Source organism: Crinia signifera, chromosome 4, assembly GCF_055691185.1.
Source record: "Crinia signifera chromosome 4, ASM5569118v1, whole genome shotgun sequence".
In the NCBI taxonomy this organism is placed as follows: domain Eukaryota; kingdom Metazoa; phylum Chordata; class Amphibia; order Anura; family Myobatrachidae; genus Crinia; species Crinia signifera.
The window spans coordinates 91,540,174-91,566,443 of NC_139220.1; the positions used below are offsets into that span (position 1 = coordinate 91,540,174).

General features: G+C 45.7%; 1 protein-coding gene across 1 annotated transcript in view; it reads left to right on the top strand.

Moving 5' to 3' along the window:
- The first annotated feature begins 16,490 nt into the window (after positions 1-16,490).
- The window catches only part of ERGIC1 (endoplasmic reticulum-golgi intermediate compartment 1), a 121,979-nt gene continuing 112,199 nt past the window's right edge, over positions 16,491-26,270 (top strand). The window contains exon 1 of the mRNA XM_083181990.1: positions 16,491-16,679. Within this exon, the coding sequence (XP_083038116.1) occupies positions 16,660-16,679 (20 nt within the window). The 5' untranslated portion in view covers positions 16,491-16,659. The remainder of the gene's footprint in view (positions 16,680-26,270) is intronic.

A 26,270-nucleotide genomic window follows, 5' to 3' on the forward strand; every position in this document is an offset into this window, starting at 1 on the left:
TAAACTCCCTTTGGGGGGGATGTTCTAACATCCGCACCCCAGCTCCGCCCCCCTTCACCGCCCCTCACATTCATATTTATCGCATACGCACTAACATATGCGATAATTATGGCAAAGGATAGCTCTTGCGTTAAGAGCTGTCCTTTGCGGTGAGAGTCAGCGGGTCCCATCGGGTCCCGGCGGCTCCCCCCTCCCTCCCTTACCCGGCACTGCTGCTGCTGTGTCGGGCTCTCCTCCTCCCTGCACCAGGAAGAAGATCATAGTGCAGGGAGGAGGAGGTCACAGGTCCGGGCAGCACAACTCTGTGCTGCCCGGACACAGGTAAGGTGGGTCGGTGCGGGGCGGCGGTGGGTTGGTGCGGGGCAGCGGGGGGTCACGTTAGAAGCCCATAGGCTTCTATGGGGCATTGCCAGATTTTTCTGCCAGATAACCTGGCGGGGATGCTTAGAGCACCCCAAAATGCGGTAAAAACCCAGATAACAGGGTTTTTACCGCATTTTTAATTTAGAGAATCTCCCCCATAATGTTTTAATTCATACATTGATTAATAGCACTGAGACCTTGGGTTTCCTCTCCCCCTCCCCCTGGTCTGTGTAATCCTCCACTCATATATATTATCTACAAAAAAGGCAAACCAATTTACAAAACTCACTATATATTAAACTATCCTCCACATCACAGGAGGCGGGTGAGCAAGTGTAGTAATTAAATTCTGCCTTAAGGCAAACTGTGGGAAGTCATTATCGAATGGTATTACTTTATGTAATGTTATGTAAACTCACTTAGATTTGTTACACATTTGTACTAGTAAATCATTATAAAAATGATAGATTTCTTGTTCTCATGTGTGTTTTGTATGCGGGTCAACTAAAAGCATTAAAAACGAAGTGATGTCAACTAGCCTCAAATGTGCATCACACAAGAGCAGGTTCACAGCCTGGAGCAATGATACCTATCACTGCACATGGACTGTAGCTACTCACCCATTTTCTCGTATATAAACTGATGGGTCCTACACAAAAGGGGTATTTTCTAAGTGACCTCACTACATTGCTCCGTGTGTAGGGGCGATGACAGATTGCTCAGTGGTATATCGCTGTGCAGCGCTATGTGCTGAGCAATGTGACCGTTCGATCTAGTATCGCTCAGAATGCTTATCGCTACGTGTGTAGGCCCCATAAATCTTTAATCTACCCACTGTAAACTCTTAAGGCCCCCATACATTAGGCCGACTTGTCCTAGGGACAAGTCGGACCCAATTTACCTGCGAGCCGCCCGGCAGCTCCCCGGGAGGCTCACATACAATTTGGCACTTGATGTGCCATTTTTTACATGGGATAAATCGCATGCGATTTATCCCATGTAAAAAAAAACCCCGGGGAGCTGCAGGGCGGTGAGGAGTAGTGGGGGCGGGCAGCGGCGGCGGTGGTGGGGGCAGGCAGCGGCGGCCAGCGGTGGTGGGGGCGGGCGGCGGGTGCGGTGAGCGCTGCTGACCTGGCCGGGCAGTGTACTTACACATAGCAGCAGCGGGGACGGGACGCGTAGTGGCGGCTATTAGATTTTTAAAATATTTGTCAAATGACCGGCCGCTCTCTGATTGGCCGGAGAGCTCTCAGCCAATCAGAGAGCGGCCGGTCATTTGACAAGTATTTTAAAAATATAATAGCCACCACTGCGCTGCCCGTCCCCGCTGCTGCTATGTATGAATGGGCAGCCTGTGATTGGCTGAGAGAGCGCTCAGCCAATCACAGGCCGCCCATTCATTGTATGGGCTTTTTTTTTTATTCCGTACTGACAGCTCCCGCCGGCTCCCCCTGCCCGGCTCTATGCCGCCTGTGTCCCCCGCAGCGCCCCCTGCCCCCCCTGCTCCCTCTACCGCCGCACCGCCCCACTAGGTCCCAAGTCGGGTGGTCGGACGTGCAGCAGGTCCGACCACCCGACGCAGATCCGATGCGCACGGGACCGCGCATCGGATCTGAGGGGACATCAAAACTAGCCTATTTTTGTCCGATTTCGGCCAGATCCGACTGATCTGGCTGAAATCTGACCAAAATCGGCTAGTGTATGGGGGCCTTTAGTTTAACGCTGATCTTATTCATTATAATTTATTTATTAACAGTTTCTTATATAGCGCAGCGCTTTACAGAGAATATTCAAACATTCACATCAGTCCCTGCCCCAGTGGAGCTTACACTCTATATTCCCTACCACATGTACACGCGCACACACTGACATTCTAGGGTTCATTTTTGTTGGGAGCCAATTAGCCTACCTGTATATTTTTGGATTGTGGGAGGAAACCGGAGTACCTGGAGGAAACCCACGCAAGTACGGGGAGAATATACAACTTCGCACAGTTTGAGCCATGGTGGGAATGGAACCCATGACCTCAGCAGCAATGCAAACCATTACACATTGCTGCCCCAAGTTAAAAATCTTCCTAAATACTTCTTCATCACCACCGTAAATATAAAACTATGTGTTCACCTTTTATAACGTATAAAGGTTATCTGTTATCGTTTCACACATGTTAATAATTATCTGACTGCACCTAAAGACTCCAACACCACTGTGATAGAGCAAATGACCAAGAGTAAACCCTACTATCAGGCCTACGTGGAGGTAAAGAACGTGTATGACTAATATTGTTACGGCAAACACTTGTAACATTTCCTCTAAGTTTTGCAAAGAGAACTTTTGATTTCAATATAGAAATGAGACTTCACAGGATTCTGAGTCATGGAATTACTGTTGTCACTATTCCGGCATGTATCTTTCATCCTTCTAAAGGTCCATACACACAGAGCGATTTTCTCCCTGCCCAGCGATTTTCAACACTGTGAAAGGCTTTCCATAGCAGGAGGCTATGGAAAGCCATTCCGTTTGCTGGTAAAACCAGCAGATGAACGACAGTCGCCGGCAAAGATGCGGGAATGCGCACAGCGCTCACCACTCATCGCTTGCCCATACACACTGGACACTGAAAGCAGCTCAAATGACAAAACTAAGCTGCTTTCAGCTCAAACTCCCCCAATGTGTATGGGCCTTAACACAGTGTTGCCTACTTTTAGTCTCCTCTCTGGGAGTAGCCCGGAGAGTAGACTGTCAGCAGCACTTTGGGGGGCGGGGCCTGATGTAGACGTCATCAAGCCTCGGCCCAAAGTACTGCAAATCCCGCAATTTGCGGGTCTTCGAGGAGGGGGAAGGGCTTAATTACGCGATTTGCATCATTGGTCCCGCCCCCTCCCCCCCCAAAAACCCGCAAATCGCGGTAATTTACTGCTGCGGCCAGGGAGATTCGGGGGGGTGCTGCCGTTATCCTGGAGGGTTGCCCACCTTTTCGGGGAGCCGGGAGGGGGACCCAATTTTCGGAAGCCTCCTGGCCATTCCGGGAGAGTAAGCAACCCTGCCTTAACATTCCAATCAGAGTGATATTTACTGCTCACAAACATAGAACCGTATTCTAATCCATACGCTCCCCTGCGTGTTCACACATGATAGCGATGGTTTGCCACTGCGTGTACGCATACACATGTATACGCATGTGCAGCTGCTTGGTGTGAGCGGGCACAGAGAATTGATTAGCAGTGCGGGTGGGGGGCGTGTGGCTCCGGCGAGTGGCTGTGCCCATGGGAATGCCCAGTGTTTTATGGGCGTCCCCATGAAAACGCTGGGCGTTCTCCTGTAAATGCGCTGGTGATGCGGGTGCGAGGGGTGGGAAGCTGATGTCAGCTACCCGCCTGCTTCCCATACAGGGAGTCCGCAGACTGAAGACACCAGAGAGGTGTCTTAGATCTGCGAGCACTTGCAAAATCATTCAGTGGTCAGCGACCATCAAATGATTTTGTCCCCACATGCAAGGCTGTGAATGGATGTTTATGCTAAACATTCATTCGCATGCGTGCGGGCATATTGGGCATCTGAGTGGGGGTGGGCATTTGTGCGGGCGGCGCATATATGACATGCAAAGATTTGAATTTCGTAGCTTTGTGTGCCAACCAGAATCACCCCCATTTAGGTTACAGAATACCCAGATCTGTGACTGATTTTTACTCCTGGTTCATGGCCAAGTTCAGTACATACTGTGTGGCTTATGTATGATTTGCTAGATTGCCTAGCTCAAAATTGGAGCCGGAATTGAATTTGGTTCTTGACAGTTTGTCAGAGCCAACTTATTGATCTGCTAAGCAGACAGAGATCTTTCTTTTGAAATATGATTTAGTTTTGATTGAGTAGAATGTTGAGTTGTCCCCAATTCACCAAATTGGACAACTAAGTTCTGTAGCCAAAATTGAAGAAGAGTATGATATGTATGAGTTACATTACACACATACAGAATGTAGGCATTCATTATCAGACATGGCCATGTGTAGTCACCATGCTGGCCCCCTTTGACCTGTGTCAGAAAACACATCTCCAGGAAAATGGTGGCATTTTGCCTTGTAATAGATTACTGCTTTAAAAATATAACCATACCTCAAACAAACTTGCGCACCTACGGCTTCTTGAAATCTATTTAACTTACCCCCTAATGTTAATTTATGAATGTGGCCTGCATTTTATCCTCCAAACAAAAAGTTGTCTATTTACTAAGCTTTGGAAAGCGATAAATCAGAGAGAGATAAAGTACCCACTAACCATCTCCTAACTGTCATTTTACAAATGCAGCCTGTAACATGGCAGTTAGGAGGTGACTGGCTGGTATTTTAGCTCATAATTGTATCTCTCTCCAAGGCCTACACTCAGAGTGATTTAGGGGCATTTTCTAAGCAATCTCACCAGATCACTTAGAAAATGCCCCAACATGTGTGTAGAGGCCATAGCGATATTAATCGGTCAGGGGCAGTGTTCTCACCTGAGAAAATTATGTTTTCACTGGTCAACACTTAACGCTTCGCATAGCGTCTATTCACAGAAGACTGAGGGACAGTGGGCATGGCTATGCCCCCCCCTCCCCTCCATGGCCAAACGGGATTGCGTGGCTTTGCCATCATTTCCACAATGTGACACTCACTTTCATCATTTCCACAAATGACGTGGCAGAGCCGTGCAGGAGTCCCGAGCCTCAATAGTTGAAAGTTGAGACTTATGCATTATATATACAACAGTGCTTGCAACTTTACATTCTCTGCTTTTCAGGCAGCTATTTATGCCATCCAGACAGAGGGCCTGATTCAGAGATTTACCCCAATTACTTCACAGTAGCTGACCGTCAGAGGTTATGCAGCATTACTGTCAGAAGCAGGATGCTGGAGCCATTGGGCCTAATTCAGATTTAGGGCCAGATTCTCTAAGCTACAAAAGTGATAAAATAGAGAGTGATAAACAGCCAGCCAATCAGCTCCTGCCTGACATTTTTCAAACACAGTCTGTGACATGGCAGGTAGGAGCTGATTGGCTGGCTGTTTATCACTCTCCATTTTATCACTTTTGAAGCTTAGAGAATCTGGCCCCTAATCGCACAGCTGCAAATTCACAGGCCGGGTGATTATCGATAGACTGTGAATGCGTACCACCGATAATAGGCATGTGCAAGGCCGCCCTGTGATAATATCCTGCTACTTTTTTTTTTATCATTGGTCGTACACAAGGTCATTGAAAGAAGCCGACGCTTGAGGGTGGTAACTGGCCATTTTCTGGTAGTGTCAAGGAAAATGCAGATGTGCCCAAACCTTTTAGGGGAAGGCGTGACATGAGCTCCGACTTCAAACAGCCTGCTTCTATCAGCCACTGGGTAAGTCCAGGGCTGTGCATAGACTGCACACAGTGGAAAGATCATTCCATAGTGAGCTGCTAAGCAGTTTGCAGGCTTGCACAAGGCATTTCACCCATCGCAACTGCTTACAGGATTGCATTCAAAGGCTGTGACATGCCTGCAACACGGCTGCATTTCAGTCGCCACTGCCCCGTTACCTCAGACAAATGCCCCGTCTGTGACACACGTTGAGAAAAAATCCTCTCTGCGACCTCCGTCGCAAGACCATTGTGCACAATGCAAAAATACATCCTGCATAGAACATCGACATTTTGTGCATCTATAAATCAGGCCCAGAGTTTATTTGAAATGTGCATTATCTGGATACCCCAGATATTCAGCAAGCACTTCCATGCGGATGGAGTTAAAATCCCAGCGGTCGGAATCCCGGCGGTCGAAATACCGACAATTTCTCCCTCTATGGTTATTGTGGACACCCATAGAGGGAGAATAAAATAGTGTGCCAAGCGTAGCAAGGCACCAGGCCCACTGCATGGCGTGCGCAGCGAGACCACATGGGGGGGCGATCCACGGCCCCCTCTTGTTGAGATTTTGGTGGTCGGGATTCCGGCGTCTGTATTTCGACCACCGGGATTTAGTACCAAATCCCCTCCATGATGTATTGAAGGGTGACAGGAAATAAACAAATGACTTAAAGCCTGAGAACACAACATTTTGACAATAGAAGACATCTGTGGGCTTGTATAAAGAAAGTCCGGACTTTGGGCCCTATTCAGACCTGATTGCATGGGTGCAAATTCACAACACTGAACATTTAGATAACTCACTGCCCACTATACGCTGTGCGGATGGATGTGTAAGGATACACATACCCATCATGACAGGTTCACCATCTAATGATTTTTACACTAGGCACAAGTCATTGCAGATGCTGCATAGCACAGGACTAACTCAACATTGCGATTACAAAAGGCATATTCAGCCTGAAGCTGATGTCACACACCCTCCCATAAAATGCTTAGGCACGCCTGTGTTTCCCCAGACACTCCCAGCATTTTTCTTAGCACTCCCGCTAAACGTCCATTTTCCACCCCCAGGCGCCTACTTCCTGTCAATCACCTTGTGACCGGCGTGTGCACAGAAACAGTTGCAAGATTTCATCGCATGATGGCCTCACACATGAGTACTGCGAACCATACACATCTGCATTGTATCCAAAATCGCCTGCCGTGCAAATTCGCAGCTGTGCAATCTGGTCCGAATCGGGCCCTTTGGGTGAGCATGTACAATAGTTCAACAAGTGGAAACGACGACATGTGTTTTCCACTATGTTTTTAATTTTTTTTATAACTTTTTCATATTGTACCATCCAAACGGACCGCGAATGGGAACAGAAAAGTGTGCTAAGTGCAGCAGTAACAGAGCCTGAAGTAGGACCAGCAGACCGCGCCATCCAGTACACTCATTGGGGGTCTATGTGATCAGATCTTCAAACTGACACCAGAGCTAATGTCAACCTTTTTTTCTCTGTAGACCATTTCTGTGTTGACCTTTTGCTTTTGTCAACCTTGGATGGTGACCATTTGGGGTCGGCCTAATTACAGTCGACCATAGAATCCATACTCCTGTAGACAGCACTACTCATACTTGCCTACTTTTGAAAACTAGTTTTAGGGAGATTATAGTTGGTAGTACAATTTTGCACAGTGCCCCATTGAGGGGGCGTGTCATGCTCCACCCAAAGGGTGTATCTTTATCCATACACGGAGAGATTGTGGCACCTTGAAGCGTGATGTGTACTGCTACATCTGACAGGAATCATTTTAAATGACTTATATGCGAATGTAAATGATCCCCAAAGCAGTTAGTAAGAGATACTATACTTTGTCAAGTGCTGGGAAATGCTGCTGATGATTCAATGTAAATGTATCTATCTCTCATTCCTTTTATCCCAAAAAGTGTAACAGTGTAATGTGGGCTAGGTGACATGAGGGAGATTGCTAGACTTATGAGGGAGAGAGGGAGATTGCTGCTATTTCAGGGAGTCTCCTGCAGAATGGTAGGCAGCTATGGCACTACTGGAGACTATTTTTCAAATGAGCATTGAAAGTGAAATGAATTTACAATTCCTGGTCCATAGGGAACCCTGGATCTGACGCTACTACACAAATATCTTCTCTCACATTTTGACCATTTTCATGGATTGTATGCTGTGTTATGAAACATGCACCACGGTCTTAGCTCCAGTACTTTCCAGCAGTAAGACCTTTCCAGCCTGCTACAGATACAGTATAACAGGTATACTGTACACCCTGAGAGTTTTGTACTGCTAGTGTGAAACAAGAGATCAGTAAAATTGACAACTGTATGCAACATTTTTATTTGGCGCCTCAGATTGAGAGAGGAAACAGTGTTTTGTGTTATATCCTGTGCAAATGTTTATCTAGCTTCTCTAACTTGCCAGCATCCCTTTTGTTTGACTATGAGTTATATCTTTCACTGCAAGTGATATATTTACAAGCCAAGCGGAATTTGGTCTAACATAGACCTCTGGATGACAATCAAGCCAGACATATGGTGGGAACAGAGAGCACTTTAAAATAATTAATGACAGTTATTATGAGCTTGGAATGTGTTCTGTACTAGGTACATTTAGTTACAAATAAAGTTATAGACGACAAAATAAAGTGCATTTAATTCACGTAATCACTGTAACATACTTTTCTGTTTGTCCCAAAGACAGTTACTGTAGTGATACAAAATAGGAACCACAAGTATAGCTACAGCTGCTCCCAACTGTCCCGTTTTTCGCAGGACTGTCCCTCGCACAGGGCCGGTAGTGTCCCGCGGTGGGGTGAGGGTGGGCGGGGGGTTGCAGTTGGTAGTAATAAATACAGCATTCGGGTTTGACTGAATAATTGAAACTAATACATGTACAAATACATATACATTTATTATAAAACCATAACACACATATAATGTATGAGTGAATAAAATTGAGAATTCTCAAAGAAAGACAAATATTTAAAAAGTTTTGGTACTTGTGTATTATCACGTCGCCAGCCGACACTACGTTTTCAGCGTAGGCTAAGTTACGTTGGCTGCCTAGCGTAATCAGCGTAGTGTCCCCGTCAGGCAGCATAGTCACCGTACTGTCCCCGCGAGCTGCAGCTCTGTCCCTGTCATCTCTGGCAAGCCTAGTGAGCGCCTCTCACACAGCGCCGGTAACCGCCAGATCCCCTGCGCTGGCGGACGCCGGCGGAGAGGCGATCATCTGGGCGCCGGCGGAGAGGTGCTCTATCTGCCTGAGACGCACAAGCATCTCATACGCTTGTGCGTCTCAGTAATTCTTGTGGCAGGGTACGTGTCAGGGAGACGGAGAGGGTTAGTGGTTCGGTAGCGCGTGCGTCCTGCACAAAGGGGGGTGCAGTGCGCAAGTGCATCTCATGCACAATAAAGGACGCATTTGCCAGTGCTCCATGTTCCATGAAATGCATCCATTTAAAACCTCCACTATCCACACCAGCCCGAAGCATGGCGAGCATAATCCCTGTGAGGGGACGCGGTACGTGTCCTCCCGACCTGTTCATACCCCCACTATCTATGTCGGCGTGGAGTTGAATTTATAAAGTATGGTGAGCACAGCAAGCCACGAGCCTGAAGCGTGGCGAGCAGATGCGGATCACACATCAAGTAATCCGTGCCCCCTCGCCATGCTTCGGGCTCGGTGGCTTGCTGCGCTCGCCACACTTTATAAAATCAACTCCACTTCAACGTGGATAGTGAAGGTATGAACAGGTCGGGAGGACGCGTACTGCGTCCGCTCTCCACGCTTCTGGCAGACGTGGATATTGGGGGTGTTTCAGGAATGCATTCACACCTGTCATGTCAGTCAGCCAGCAGATGAGCGGCTTTACGGATGGCTTTGCATAGCTCTGCGCTATGCAAAGCCCCCCCCCCCCCCACTGACTGCGCCGGGCAGGGGGAAAGCGGCTCGCTGTCCATACACACTGGGCATCATCGCCCAGTGTGTATGGACCTTAAATCATACTCTGGGTTCAATGGCTCAAATGGATAAAATTGAAGCTTTCACAAGACTGAAGGTGGCCATACATCAGAAAGATCTGCTTACAATCATAATTGTGCCCACCTTTCCCTTCAACTCCCCAGCAGTCCTTGGTGGTTTTTGGACACACAATGTACTCACAATCAGTAATACAATCCGTTGTACAATCCAGCTGCTGCATACAACGGGCTGTCTGACAATTGATGTTGTGTGAGCTGTCAAATGACTGATTGCCTGTTCTATAAAGCACAGGCCAACTGATTGGGAGGACCAATCCTCCAACCCGTGGGACCGCGCATTGCATTATTGTGCGCACACAATCTGCATACAATACCTCGAGATTGTATGATTGGGTGCAATGCCTTCCAGGTGTATGGGGGCATTAAGTGAAGGCGCCCAGTTGGAAACTGTTGGAAGAACTGTTAGTAAAGCAGTGTGCATAGCACTTGCAGTACTGCCAAAGCCTCCTAGAAAAAAAAGGAGTAGAAACCTTAATCTTTCAAGAAATAAAGGAATGACCCTGTCAAAGCCATTCTGAGAAAGCATGTAACACAGAAAAGCTGCATACAATCAACCGAGACTTACACTATTTAATAGATCCTCCAGACCAGATGGTAAAGGCTCATCCGACTGGTTTATGCTCCTACTGTATGTCATTATCGCAATCACAAAGCTTTATGTCACGCTCACGTGGCTTCAGTAGTCTTGCTTTCTGCACCCATAGGCTATCCGTTATCATGTACATTAGCTCTGGATTTCACAGCCAACAAGACCAGTCCAGTTTTGGATACCCCAAGAGAAGGACCCAGCAATAGTAAGGACTATGGGGTGTATTCAATGTGCCGGCGAGGGGGTTTTTATGGCGAAGATGGCTTGTTTTCAGGGGGGGAAACAAGCCATCCTCGCCGTTTAACCCCTTCGCTGGATGATCGCCCTATTCTATGTTCCGGGGGATTCCCCTGAACGGCAAGGTTTGGGGCTATTGCAGCGAGCCCACAGGGGGTCAGTTGAATACTGAGGGCAGGATATGAAGGTCGAGTAATTGGCACTGCCCGCTGCCCGCCATCATAGCTCATCTGAGCAGCATTGAATATACCTCCTATGAATCATGGAACACTGCAGTATCTTCTATTGTTATGGTTTATCACATACATGAGTTGTGATATAAATAAAATATGAAATATATAACTCATGGTTGCCTTCCTGACCCTCTCCTTCAGGGAGAAAATGCTTTGTTCCTGGACTTCCAGGAATGCCATCACCTGTGGGGAGCTAGGTAATTGATAAGAAAGGTGTTTCACCACAGGTGATAGCAATCCAACATTACCAGGGAAGTCCAGGAACAGAGCATTTTCTCCCTGAAGGAGAGGGTCAGGTAGGCAAGTATGAGTTATATCAGTTATATATTTCATATTTTATTTATATCACAACTCATGTATGGAGAGGGTCAGGTAGGCAACATGATATAACTATCTATAGAGCTTAGAGTGGGCAAGACTTTGGGCCAGCCACCACCTACCGCCAGCAGCCACACAAAATCCACCCACAGCCGCAGGAGATGGGGACAAGATTACAGTGAATCATGCAAGCGCAGTCCTTCGATAATCCCTCGATTTGCGAATTCTCTAATTAGCTATCCACACAGGATTAGCCCCAAAAAACAAACATTTTCAAGATAAGCTTCAGACGAGGGCCTTCCTACCCTAATATTACCCAGTTTACCAAGTGTAAAGTATAACAGAATATAGGAAACTTGATAAATAATAATAAAAAGGTATAAGGAAAGCCATCTGTTACAAACAAATAAAAACGTGTGGTCATCTCAGCGCAAACGGAATCTGCTGCGCTATATAAGAAACTATAAATAAATAAATCTCAGGTCATTTATATGAATTCCTTTGGGAAATTTAATTCATCAAAATAATAATACTAATATTCTCCATAATTCATAGGTCAGAGGTGTGGATCATAACATTCCACCAAGAGACTGAGCTTGAAGCCTTAAATATCCCAAACTGCACCCCATAACAGATAGATGTTAAATTACTGGAATTCCAGAAGGTTAATCCCTCTCTATCTCCCAGACATATTTCCTCTTTAATGAGAAACATAAGGAGTCATGAAAGACCAATGAAATTATTACTATTATCATGCCCTGTAACTCACACTGGAGTGCGTTTACTACATCTACAAGCATTAGGTCAACCACTATAGGTTGCATCACTAGGTCGATGCATTAAATAGGTCGACATGGTCATTGGATCAACACAAGCATTAGGTCAACATGTTTACATGAAAAAGGATTTCATGATTTTTTGGGTGTCTGTAGACTTTTGGTGGACCATGTCGAACTAGTGACTGGCGACCTAAGATCTGTTGACCCTATGACCCCTACCTCTCACACCCCCTGCCAGTGAATTGTATTTTAGGCAGCAGAAGTGCAGCAGGCTGACAGAAAGGCACCACAATGGAAACAATGGCCCTCCAGCTGTTCTGAAACTACAAGTCCCATCATCCCTTGCCACAGTATTGCTATTAGGGAATGCTAAAACTATGACAAGGCATGCTGGGATGTGTGGTTTCACAACAGTTGGAGGGCCACAGTTTGGGCATGCCTGGTTTAGACATTGTACTAGCGGTTTGCCTGAGCCTGTGGCTTGAACTTATACCCCTGGGTTAGCTGTTAAAGGCTGAGCAGAGTCAGGTGGTTCAGGGAGCCTTAAGCTGGGTACACACTAATAAGTATATCTGCAGATCAGATGATCTGCAGATATATCTACAGATGGATCAGACGGCGCATTCTCCATACAGTCTGCCTGATCCGTCGGAAAGGTCATCACAAATGGGCTGGTGCATTTGCATGCACCTGTCCATTGAGCTGTCAATCACTATTGCTATATTGGGCATCGGATGTGGTGCACTGGCCAACAGTGCATCAATATATTGGCTGTTCAATTGAACTGGCGATATATATGGGCCAGTGTGTACAGAGCAAATTACTCCAAATTAGGGTCTGATGTGGTTTGCAGCCTAGTAGGCCAAAACAACTGTAGCCTAAGCATCTTAAAATAGACAGAGGAAGCTGACACTATTCCATAAGCTTGGACCATATCATGACAGGAGTGGTAAGTGATCTAGCAGCATGGTAAACAGGACTGGGTGTAGGTGAGGTAGACTCAAAAAGTTTGGAGAGCCAAAAGAAGAAAGTTTGGGTATTCAACTTATGAATTACATGATTAGCGAATGAAGCAAAGGGACATGTGCTATTTCCTGAATCCATGCCTGTCATTGGCTAGCAACAAACTCAGAGGGGGATGCGTAGCAGTGGCACTGACCAGTACCCACTACCTAGACATGAATATTGTGTCCATTTCAAAACACATTTGCGTCCGAATTCCCTAAATGTATTTTGGGTATGTCTGGTTACCACGACCAGCTTCTGTCCTGGTGTGGCCCACAATTCTAGGGGGCTTTGAGTAGGGGGAAGGGAAGTGGTGGTCACACAATCAAAGCAGTGAGGCAGAAGTCTCTACATGCCTCCTAGCTCGGAGCCAGTCAGTCAGTGGCTGTCAGCATGCTGATTGGAAGATGGCTGGAGCCATCCTCCAGTAAAGATGGATACTCACCTACAGATTTATCTGTCCAATCTATCTGGTGGGAACAAAAACCTGGAAATATATGGGAGCGAATGACAATCTAAAATTGCTCCTAAATGCTGGAAAAGAGACAAAGGTCAGTCAGACAAATTTGATATATCAATCTGATATAACAAATTTATCCAAGCAATTGTTGTCTATTTTCACTATTTGGGAGCAAATGCTGTTTGTCATTTGCTCACATACTATTCCAGATTTTTTTTTGCACCAGACAGGTTGAGCAGATAAATCTTTAGGTGTGTACCCAGCATAAGAGTTCTGCGATTCAGTGTAAGGAATCATGTGGACAGGTGGTGCAGGACCACCGTGAATGGGTGTGTAGGGGCCCCAGCGCATAAGACAGCACCATAGAAACATAGAATTTGACGGCAGATAAGAACCATTTGGCCCATCTAGTCTGCCCCTTTTTTATCCTTCAGGTAGGGATATTCATATGCCTATCCCAAGCATGTTTAAATTGTTCTACTGTCTTAGCCTCTACCACCTCTGATGGGAGGCTATTCCACTTATCCACTACCCTTTCTGTGAAGTATTTTTTTCTAACATTTCCCCTGAACCTACCTCCCTCCAGTTTCAGTGCATGTCCTCGTGTTTTATTACTTATTTTCCTTTGAAGAAAATCTCCCTCCTGTACTATGTTAAAACCCTTGATATATTTGAAGATTTCTATCATGTCCCCACTTTCCCTTGTCTTCTCCAAACTATACAGGTTAAGATATTTTAGTCTTTCCAGGGAAGTTTTGTGATGTAGGCCATGCACCATTTTAGTTGCCCTTCTTTGTACAGTCTCTAATGTATTTATATCCTTCCGAAGATATGGGGTGAGGTTTAATGGGATGAGAGATTCAGAAAGTGAGAGATTTGGTGAGAAATCTCCAGTTTTTCTAAAGCGGCAATCATTTACACTGCAAAACCACTGATTTTGAAGTGTGAATGATTGCCGCTTTAAAAAAACTGGAGATTTCTCACCAAATCTCTCACTTTCTGAATCTCTCATCCTATTAAATCTCACCTATTGTCTCCAGAACTGGACACAGTATTCCAGATGAGGCCGTACCAATGACCTATAAAGTGGCATTATTACTTCTTTTTTTTCTGCTACTGATTCCTCTCCCTATGCAACCAAGCATCTGACTAGCCTTCCTCATTGCTTTGCTACATTGCTTTCCTGCCTTCAAGTCACTTGAAATAGTGACTCCTAGATCCCTTTCCTCCTCAGTAGTTTCCATTATAGTACCCTTGATACTATATTGAGCTTTTGGGTTTTTGAGTCCCAAGTGCATAATTTTGCATTTTTTAGCATTAAACTGTAGTTGCCATGCTCTTGACCAATTCTCAAGTTTACTTAGATCATCAGTCATTTGATTTACCCCTCCTGGTGTGTCTACTCTGTTGCATATCTTTGTGTCATCTGCAAAAAGGCATTCTTTCAATTCAATACTATTTGCAATGTCACTAACAAAGATATTAAAGAGACTGGTCCAAGTACAGATCCCTGGGGTACTCCACTGGTAACATGTCCCTCCATAGAATGCACTCCATTTACTACAACTGTCTGTTTCCTATCCTGCAACCAGGTTCTTATCCATTTAATTGTTTTATAATCCAATCCCACACTTTCAAGTTTATTTAGCAGTCTGCAATGTAGGACAGTGTCAAATGCCTTACTAAAGTCTAGATATGCCACATCTACAGCCCCCCTTCATCTATTATTTTGTCACGGAGTCAAAAAAAGTCAATAAGATTTGTTTGGCATTATCTCCCTGCAGTAAAACCATGCTGTGGCATGTTCTGGCCCCTTAGCACAGGCAGCCATAACTGCAACTTGAGATTATATTGCAAGAGCAAAACAATTGACATTCATGAGCACTTACATTAAAAACCTGACAGGTTAGTTGTATTAAACCACATGATACGTCTTTGCTTTACCTCTTTTTCCAGATGAAGCAGCAGAGGATTGAAAACAACACTTGCAGCGGGCAACATAAAATCGATAGCTGCAGGTGTCTGTAAATACACAGCCCTTACATATAATCATGCTTTGTTGTAGATAGCAGTGCCGATATAGACAGGGGTGCATATGTCCTGTCACTGAGTACAATTCCCTACAGCTGTCATACATGGAGCAGAAGCGTTATCAGTGCCCATAACAGAGCTGATACCGCTTCCGTCCCATAATGATCATTCTTACATCTACCCCTGAATGTGGTAAATGCTTTTCAAATAAACATTACATTTTAAACCAAATAAAGTTTAAAATGTCAAAACTCTGTGTTTCAGTATTCCCTGGGCGAAAATACCAAATAAACAGCAGCTATTAACAAATGTTGCAAATAATGACATATAACAAAACAGCATAAAATATAACACTTTGTTTATTCAATCACATACAATATTGAACTTTGCTTACTAGGGGTATACTTCAGCTTTTCTTTGAAGTGTAGCCAATATACGCTCAGCACTGCAGTGGTAATCTACTGTATATCCAGGTGATGAAAAGACAGTCAGTGGACCTTACAAGTAAGTGTCTGAAGTAACCATGCGGAATAGCAGCTTTTATTTGCATAGAAAGTTTGTCAAGCAAAAAGATCAATATTAATTTCTCAAACATAAAAGCACAAGGTAAGCGAGGCATGGGTCATACAGATATAGCGGATCCTGCAAGTGCAGGGTATTTTCTCAGATGTCTGCTCCATCCATACTAGACTAATCATATAACCTGAAAGCAGTAGCACTCTGCACAATACCATATTTCTGTAAATGCTTCATGTCTGCCCTAGTATTAAAGAAAACATTTAGCAAGTGCAGACATTGCCTTTCATTTCAATGTAAACCCAGTGCAACGAAGCAGATTAACTCTTTCATTTCCACAGTGCAGCTCTGCTAATACTTTGTTCGTTTTGCTACAAGTGAGGCAAGCAGTCACTGACCCCTGGCTACCAACTCCACAAATAAGGATACCCATCTCCGGGACATGACCGGGTAAGTGTGCCAGGCCTGGGACATATGAGAACACCCCACGTGGCTATAGCTGAGCCTCCAGGAGATGGGGCCGGATGTGTCCCCTCCGTCCAATCACAGCTGACGCGGCGAGCACTGCTGACGTCACTTCCTCTGTGTCTAGCCGGCAGGCTTGAAGAAGATAGAGAGACGGTGACCCAGGCTCGCTTTCTGCGGCCCCTGTTAAGTCAGCAGCCGGTGTCGGTGGGAGGCGGTGCACCATGCCATTTGACTTCAGGAGGTGAGTAATGTGGGCACCTGCTGCACTGTCTGCATGGGGGATGGCTGCAGAGCAATGGCTGCAGCACTGTGTACTATACAATATGCTTCCATCATTCTCATCCTGACTCTCAATGAAGAATGTGATGCAGAATTCTCTATATCTATCATATTGACAGCAGCTGCACAGAGAGCTAGATAATGCTGGGTACTATGTTTATCCTTTAGCTAAGTAGTATGCAGGAGTCTGTCTGTCTCCTAAACCAGTGATTCCCAAACTGTGTGCTGTGGCACCCTAGGGTGCCTCAGGACTATTGCAGGGGACCCTCTGGTTTGTGGTCTAGGAATTCAAACTATTTGTGGTAAATGAAATAGACAAAACCCGTGCTGGTAGCTACCAGTCATAACATATGTGTGCAAACAGAAGCAAAATGATGTCCCTCACCTCATAACTGACCCTATCGTTATGCACAAACCAAGTGTTAAATTGCCAGGTGCACGTACATGATTCAGACAACTTTGAGTTGTATATGACTTCACATTGGGTACATTTACTAAAGCTTCTAAACATGAAGGGGTGAAGTTGCCTATAGCAACCAATAATTTATCTATTGCGTTCTAGAAAATAGACAGAATCTGGTTGCTATGGGCAACACAACCATATTTAGAAGCTTTAGTAATATACTATAATCTACTAGAAGCATTAGTAATATACCCTAGTGTCTTTCTGTGCTTTCTGCCATGTCGTGATATCATCTGGTACATGTATTTTCTTTGATGCCTGCAGGGGTGAACAATGCAAAGCTGTTATCTGTATACAGATGGATCTGTTAGAGCAGTCATGTCCAAAGTATGGCCCTCCAGCTGTTGTGAAACTACAAGTCCCATCATGCATTGCCACAGTTTTGCTATTAGTGAATGCTAAAACTATGGCAAGGCATGCTGGGATGTGTAGTTTCACAACAGCTGGAGGGCCACAGTTTGGACATACCTGTGTTAGAGGGTTGTGCCTGAGTCCTTTCAGAGGAGACCTAATTAGCTGTTTTAATTTATATAAATAAATGGGTACATCTGTGCACTTAGTATACATTGCAGGAGGGTAATTGCAGCCTAATAAACTAGTCATTTGGTGGTAAAGAAAAAAATCCCCGTAAGATTAACTAATATTATGGGTTTGGTGCATCATATTTACGTTCTTTATGTTCACATGACTGGACTATTCACACTGTCATTTCAATGGCATGTATTCAATGCCACAGCGAGCGGCTGGCGAGGGGGTTAAACAGCGAGGATTGCTGAAAACCAGTGATCCTCGCTGTTTAACCCCTGCGCCGGCCGCTCACACTATTCAACGTTGTGGGGAAATCCTCGCCGTCACAAGACGGCGAGAATTCCCCAAAACGGCGAGACCCGTGGCTAGTGCAGGAAACTCGCAGTTTTTAGCCGCGGGTCTCAAAAAACGGAGCGAGGGGGAATTGGCGGATGCGGAGGCAGTGTTGAATACTGTCAGAGTGAGTGGTGACAGCGAGCAGGAAGCCCTGCTCTCTGTCACCACTCGCAAACAGCATTGAATACATACCAATGTATCCCTAATGTAAATGTCAACATTATCACTGTCATCATGGTTACTGCATCCCTTCTTTACACCTTGCATTTTACCACTTAAAGGCAGCAATTACTTAGATATTTACTATTGTGAGCGGGCAGAAACCTACAGATGGAGCCACTCTCATCGTTCTGTCTGCCGTGTGACACCCTGCACCAGAATGTGGCACGGCGAGATGCTCATGCACCCCATTCTCGGTAGTACATGGATGCCATTAACTGTCCCCTGCCACCAGATCGCCATCCACCAGAAATCTGCGGATAGCTGTCTGGTGGCAATGCTGAGCCTGGCGACATCTGTATATGTGAATGACACTGAATGCCTGTTTGTTTATACATGCATTATGCAGTGTAACTAGTGACTCCTGTAGTAAGCTGCATCAGTTCAAGTAGCAGCATTAGTGAATATTCACCTCCACATTATGGTATTACCTCCCCACTTTTTTTTTTTGTTTATGATATTGCATTACCTGGATTTTTTTTTTTTTTTTTTTTTTTTAATCTTGTACATTTTCCTATGCTGTAATCTATGGGCATGTATGCACCAATGTGATCTGATGCCTTTGTGACCACATAGGGCTGTACAATTGTGTCCCTCATGGATTGAATTACTATGACTTTCGTGTTGTCAATGTGGTTTTAGTGCGAAGATCTTTTAGCTGGGCGGACATATCCTGGAATCTGGCCAAGCCAGATGTACTACAGTTTAGGGGATCCCAGCAGATTTCCAAAGGTCACAGAATATAAAACAAGTAGAACCTGTACACTTTTGAAGGATATCCAGTGACATACCACCACACCTCTAACCGGAGATTAGATCACATACTAGGCAAAGTGTATATTATGTTCACACTGCAAATTTAGCCATTCGGGATAATGGGTGTGATTCAGAGATGGACCCTACTTTAGTGCTATAATAAGAAAATGCCACCGGAGACATCCAGGGTAAAAAGATGCATTCTGTAGGCATTGCAGATCCAAGTGCTACCTCCTGCAGCCATCAGCCATCTGAGTACAGAAAAAAGAAAAGAAAGTCCCAAGGCGCTGCCCAGCACCTTCTGCCAAGCCTTCAATTTAGGACCACCACACAGTCCTTTCCATCGACCGTATTCCAAAGAAATCAGGCAAACGTCGATGGTCCTCGTTCCTACAGCCAATAGTTCTTTCTGATAAAGTTCCTTTTCTCCCATGATGGTACACATATGTTGAAGATAAAATAATACAATATCTAGTACGTGTATGGTTTAGATAATATTTTAGTGGATATATGAAGAATCCAGAAATCCGTACCCTCGCTCAAATAGAAAGAAGTGAGAACCTGTGCAAAAAGGTATCATTAATATAGATCCCACTTCGTGATGTCAGCAGTAATTTCCTCCACCAGATGGTTTAGATCAGGGGTCTTCAGCCCATGGCCCGCCGAGTTGTTTTCACTGGCCCACCAGTTAATGCCGTTTAAATAAAATAAAATAAAAGGTATTTTAAAAAAAACCTTCCGCGCTAGTAGCTTAGCAGTGGGACGCGGCGGAGGTGGATGTGCTGGCTAGGGCGGGCGGGACTGTGTGCAGACATGCCCGCACCCGTCCCGCCCGTGCCCTTTCAGAGAAGACAGCCGGGAGTGACAACCGCCGCCAGCCTCTGACGCCGCGCACCCCGCCGCCAGCCTCTGACGCCGCACACCCATCCCTGCCTGCTCCTTTCAAGTGAAGACAGCCGCCGCCGCCAGCAGAAGCCCTCTGCCAGGGACACTAAGATTAATGCAGGTATCTTAGGGAAGTGTGAAGCCGGCTCGCTAACGCGGTGCTGACTAGGGGGGGTGGGCTCTCTGCAATGTTTTCTTTGCTGACTATGGGGGGGGGGGAGAGTTGAGCTGGCTGCCTTTTGCATTGTTGTGCTGGACATGGGGTGGGGAGGTGGCGGTTTTGAAATGTGGTGCTGACTATGGGGACGGTGCTGACTATGGGGGAGGTGGGGCTGGCAGTGCAATGTGGCCCTGTGTATGGGCAGGGTGCTGATTATGGGGGAGGGTGGGCTGGCAGTGCAATGTGGTGCTGACTAATGCTGGCCACACATCAGACCAATTTTCCTCCAACTAGTTGCTTGGATGGAATAAAAATATGGTACTGGATGGAAGCAAATGTAATATTTACTTCAGAAATTTGCTCCCAGAATCTGATAAAAGAACAAAAACTGCCCCTCAGACATGGTACTGTAGTTGAACCTGTTTGATTTAAACAATTTGACTGAATGTTTTTGTCCATTTTCCTAGGTTTGTGAGCACAAACAAGTGTTTGTTTGTCAACACTTTGCTCCCATCCAGTACCATATTTTTATTCCATCCAAGCAACCAGTTGGGTGGTTGGAGGAAAGTTGGTCTGATGTGTGGCCAGCATAAGGGAGGTCTGGCATGCTGTCCAATGTGCTGACTATGGAGGGCAATACTAGGGCATTTTATGAGGGACACTGCTGGTGGCATTTTATGAGGGACACTGCTGGTGGCATTTTATGAGGGACACTGCTGGTGGCATTTTATGAGGGACACTGCTGGTGGCATCATATGCATAAGCAGGAGTATTGGGGGCCTTATAGTGCAAGGTGCAGTGGGCATCCTGGTGTGAGGCATTATGTGCAGTGGGCATCCTGGTGTGAGGCATTATGTGCAGTGGGCATCCTGGTGTGAGGCATTATGTGCAGTGGGCATCCTGGTGTGAGGCATTATGTGCAGTGGGCATCCTGGTGTGAGGCATTATGTGCAGTGGGCATCCTGGTGTGAGGCATTATGTGCAGTGGGCATCCTGGTGTGAGGCATTATGTGCAGTGGGCATCCTGGTGTGATGGGCCTTCATGTTTATATGTCACTGTGCGGCAACAACCATTTCTGCGGTAACCAATGTCTGGTCATGCAGGTTGCAAAAGTGAGGTGTCAGGTAATTGTTTTCCTGCTAGTTCACACTCTTATAATTAGCCCACGCCCCTTATAATTAGACCACACCCCTTTTTGGCGCACACAATTTCTTCAATACCAAATTATGTATGGGGGGCTGCATTTTTATTCTGTTCGCACTGAGACCCTAATTGTTTAGAAATAGCCCTGGTGCTGACTATATATATTGGGGGCAGGGTTTATGTGTATGGGCAGCTGTGCCAACTATCTATGTGGGGGCTGTGCTGTCTATCTATTAAGAGCTGTGCTAAATACCACAGTAGAGCTTAGTGGCCCTCGGGCTTCGTTTAATTTTTTAATGTGGCCCACACTGTCTTAAAGGTTGAAGACCCCTGGTTTAGATGACCGTACCGCACTCACATAAGTGTACACTCTAAGTGTAATTTATGTGAGTATGGTACGTTCATCTAAACCAGGTATTCCCAACCACGGTCCTCAAGGCACACCAACAGTGCAGGTTTTCTAGATATCCAGGCTTGAGCATAGGGGACTTAATTAGTATCTGAGGGATTCTGATTAAACCGTCTGTACTGAAGCCTGGATATCACTAAAACCTGCACTGTTGGTGTGCCTTGAGGACTGTGATTGGGAATGCCTGATCTAAACCATCTGGTGGCGGAAATTACTGCTGACATCACGAAGTGGAATCCATATTAGAGATACCTTTTTGCACAGGTTCTCACTTCTTTCTATGTGAGTGAGGGTACGGAATTCTAGCCATCTGAGTACACCTAAGCTTAATGCCAGAACTCCTCAGTTGCTGCCAGAAAATTTGCATCAGAAGCATACTCTGGTCTCTGCATGCTTACAAAATGGGTCAGTATCCCCTTGTTTTTGTTAAACTGTCCCTGGTTCCGTCCCCAAACGACTGCAGCATGTTGATCACTGCCTGTAATCTTGTACACGGAGATCTGCACATGCTCAGATCTCTCACAATTGGCATTGTACGCAGATAATCAGGTTTGGGTACAACTGGAAGAAAAGAGTAGTTCCGTATGGGCGCTTAAGAGTGCACGGAGAAACCGTTAATAAAATGTATATTTTTATTACACAAACACTATAAATAAGTACTATACAAAATGAACAAAAATAATATATGCATGCATATACGAAAACATGAATAAAAAATTTGATTGCCAGGTATACTGTAGTTACTGATTTTTTTTTTTTTTCCTATCACCCAAGGGTGACTACAGACCAGTGTGGCCAAGATTGTTGTAACTGGTTTCCAAATAGATGTTAAATATATGTATGCTGCGTAGCGAGACTCTGTTGGTCTGCAGGAGCCGTATCTGCCTCAAACAGCCCAGGTGTAGTGGCACGGCTGTCCTCACTGCTGTACGGTATGTGGCGGGATCCGGTCAGTTTGCAGAAGCTGGGTTAGCCGCAGATGACCCCAACGTGATGGAAGGGCTGTGATTAAAGTCACCGTGACGGTTCCTTGACCTACAAGTGGACAATATCCGAGCGGGCGATGGCCACAAACAGACAGATCGCTTAGAAAATGGGCTAAAATCTCCCCGTGTGGATGCCCACTTACAGTTGGGGGCTAGCATCTGCAGCAATATTACTGTAACAATTAGGGGTAAATTTGTTAACGCTTCTAAAAATTAAGAGGTGATTATGCTCATAGCAACCAATCAGATTATGTCTATTATTTTCTAGTATTCAATAGACCGAATCTGATTGGTTGCTATGGGCAGCATAACCTCTCTCCTTTTTTTGGAAGCTTTATAAAATTCAACCCTTAAGGGTAAATTCACTATTGACATAAAGATTTCACTTTTTATTTATTTATTTATTTATTTAGCACCTTCCAGAAGATAATATATAGAATCTGGTTGCCCAATTTGAATTTATGTACTGACACCAGTAATTGTGTGCTTCTTCAAATAGCTAACGCTTAAGGCTCCCATCAGTGGCGTAACTAGGGCTCCGCAGCCCCAGCAGGGGGGGCGCAGATGCCACCGGGGTGCAGGGTCATGGCGCTCTAATGGAGCCGGAGGCAAGACTTCTGTGTGTTAGCTGCAGCAGCCAATAAGGATACTCTTCTCAACCTCTGGGAAATGCAGTCTGAAGTACTCTGTAAAGGGGGGGGGGGGGCATGTTGTGAGACAGAATGAAGGGGAGGGGGCAGCTGAGAGGCAGAAGGGGGAACAGGTTGAGAGACACAGGGTAGATGAGGAGGTTCAGGATAATGGGAGCTGGCTGTATATTAGATTAGGGTTAGATGTAGAACCCTCTGTGAAGGAGCAGAACCTTTGTTCTGTCCACATCTGCACCAGGCATATGTGTATCTGCAGCACAGCCAAGACTAGCAGAAAAAGCTGGAGGGAGAGATCTGGAAGATGGCCGGCCAGAAGGAAACTGCAATGGCCTGTGGGACCAGCAAGACACTTGTTATAACACTGTAAAACCAGAGGGTAACTGAAGGGGTATTTCAGGATAGAGAACGCCATGGTGGGGGAAGCAAAGGATAGAGGAAGCTGGCCGTGTGGAGGTGGCAACAGTTGGCAGTCTGCAGTACTCTGCATATGCTGGGTCCCACGTATACAATTGCCATGTGGCCAGGATGCAGGCTCCTGAATCCCAACAGCCGGCATACCACAAATGAGTATCATGGGCGGGCTAGCGTGCAGATGTGGAAGGAGTGGGGTTAGGCTTAGGCACTAATGAGAAGTGGTTAGGGTCAGGCTGTGGGAAAGGGAAGGTTAGGCTTCTGGGAAGCGTGGTTAGGCACTTAGATGGGGGGGTAAGGGATATGCTGCAGGCTGGGATGGGGGGGGCGGCAGAATTTTTTTTGGAAGTGGGAGCAAAATTTCTAGTTCCGCCACTGCCCCTATCCTGTAGTGTAATATCGGCACTTCTCATGCGATTCGGAAAAGGGTCATATCGCAGGTCCTTCTGCGATTGCATGGTGCATTCCCATGTACCATGCACCCATCGCAATTGCAGAACAGACTGACTGCAATGAATATTTATTGGTGCCCTTGCTAGGATTGCATATTGTATGCAAAAGCAGATGCTGTTCAATTTCCAAAATGAATATTACATGCAAACTGGTTACTTCCACAAACATCTAACAAAGATTGACTTGCAATAATTTCCTTTTAAACTGAGACATTCATAAATTACACAGGCTTTCTAGCTGATTTGGGTGTGATTGTAGTGTTACAGTTGCTTTAATTTAGAATATTGAATATGGTGCTTCCTTTACTGTACTTTATAAAGGAGATCACTGTTGGCTTGTTCCCACATTTATGTTCATTAAGCCTTAAACGTGAGCTGTGTGCAGTTGCTTTCTGTGCCACTGTTCCCGGAGTTATATCCGGATTCCCTTACCTTGTAGGCACTCCTTTTCCTGATTTGAAGATGAATAAATATCCTGGATCCGTGTGTAAGAGCGCTCTCCAGTTGGATGTTATGTTAACCCCTTGAGAGCCAACGTTGCCGTGAGATTCTTAAAATGCCAGCGGAACTAAAAACTGGGTATTTGTTTCCTAGCACGGCACCCATCGCATCGTATACCATAAGCCTTACAATGGTATGCGATGCGATGTTATACAATTTAAAATCGTATACCATTGTATATGGCATACAATGCGATGGTATACTATTTTAAATTGTATAAGCACCCTAATGGGTGTTTTCAATGTTAAATGGCCCCCCTATAAGATTGTTAATTGTATAAGCACCGTAACAGGTGCTTACAAAGCACCCCCACCCCCAGTATCAACGGCAACCGGAAGCATGGCGAGCGCAGCGGTACGCGTCCTCCGACCTTTTCATACCCCCACTATCCACGTCGGCGTGGAGTTGATTTTTAGATAGTGTGGCGAGCGCACAGAGCCCGAAGCGTGGCGAGCGCACGCGGAATACATGTAAAGTAATACGTGTCCCCTCCCGGGGCGCGCCACGCTTCGGGCTCGGTGCGCTAAAATCAATTCCACGCCGACGTGGATAGTGGGGGTATGAAAAGGTCGGAGGACGCGTACCGCCGACCCTCGCGGGCTCGCCACGCTTCAGGTTGGCGTTCATAGTGGGGGTGCATTTAACATTGTAAGCACATTGCTTATACAATTAAAAATCGTATAGTGGGGCCAAAATCGCATTGCATCACATAGCATGCGGCTATATGGCATGCGAGGCGATACAATGCAGAAGATGCCATACGATTGAAAATCGTGGGCGCCGTGCTAGGAAACAAGTACCAAAAACTGTTCTTTTAGTATAAGTACAAATACTGCCAAGTCCAGTAATTGAAGATTAGTTAAATATTGCACCCTAAAAAAGAACAGTAGCTGTGAGCGCAGCTAGCATTTTTAGCAAATTTTTTGAGGATCTCCTAGCAATGTTGGCACTCATAGTGTTAATATTCTTTAATGATTGAAGGCAGTTTATCTTTTTCCTGTTCCACTGGTTAATAGCATCCAATGCAGTCACTGATCTCATTGGCCAAAATCTACAGTGCAATGATCTCTCTTCCGAAACAATTAATGAACAGCATACTGGCAGTAGTCATTGGTCAACTTCTCTACTATGATGTGCTTTACGTGCGATATAATGTGAATAAGATTGCGCTAATGTGTGGCCACTCCCCTCCCTTGGGAGACTCGATCATATGTATGCTCGGTGTAGTAGCATTTTACTTGAGGGTGCGGGGGAATAGGGTTAGGCACTAATGGGAAGGGTTAAGCTGCAGGGGGTGAGGATGTTAGGGTTAAGCTTCAAGTAGGGTGGGTTAAGGAGAGGGTATTAGTATACTTACCTGATCCATGTCAGGGATGCCGGCGTCTGTCTTCTGATCGCAGGCATCCCGACCTCTGGTCACGCATACGGAATTCCTTAGGAGGCTGGTCATATTATTGGTTGAACGTTTTACTTCCTGGGAACTCAGTACAATGGCTCCCATGCTGCTGTATAAAAGCTTCTGGCTGAGCATAATGTAAAAATGGACTGGTAATTAAACAGTGTATATCAGATTTGCGCAACAGTGGTAGTGTGTATGCCAGTGGTTCCCAAACTGTGCGCCTAGGCTCCCCGGGGTGCCTCGGAGTACTTGCA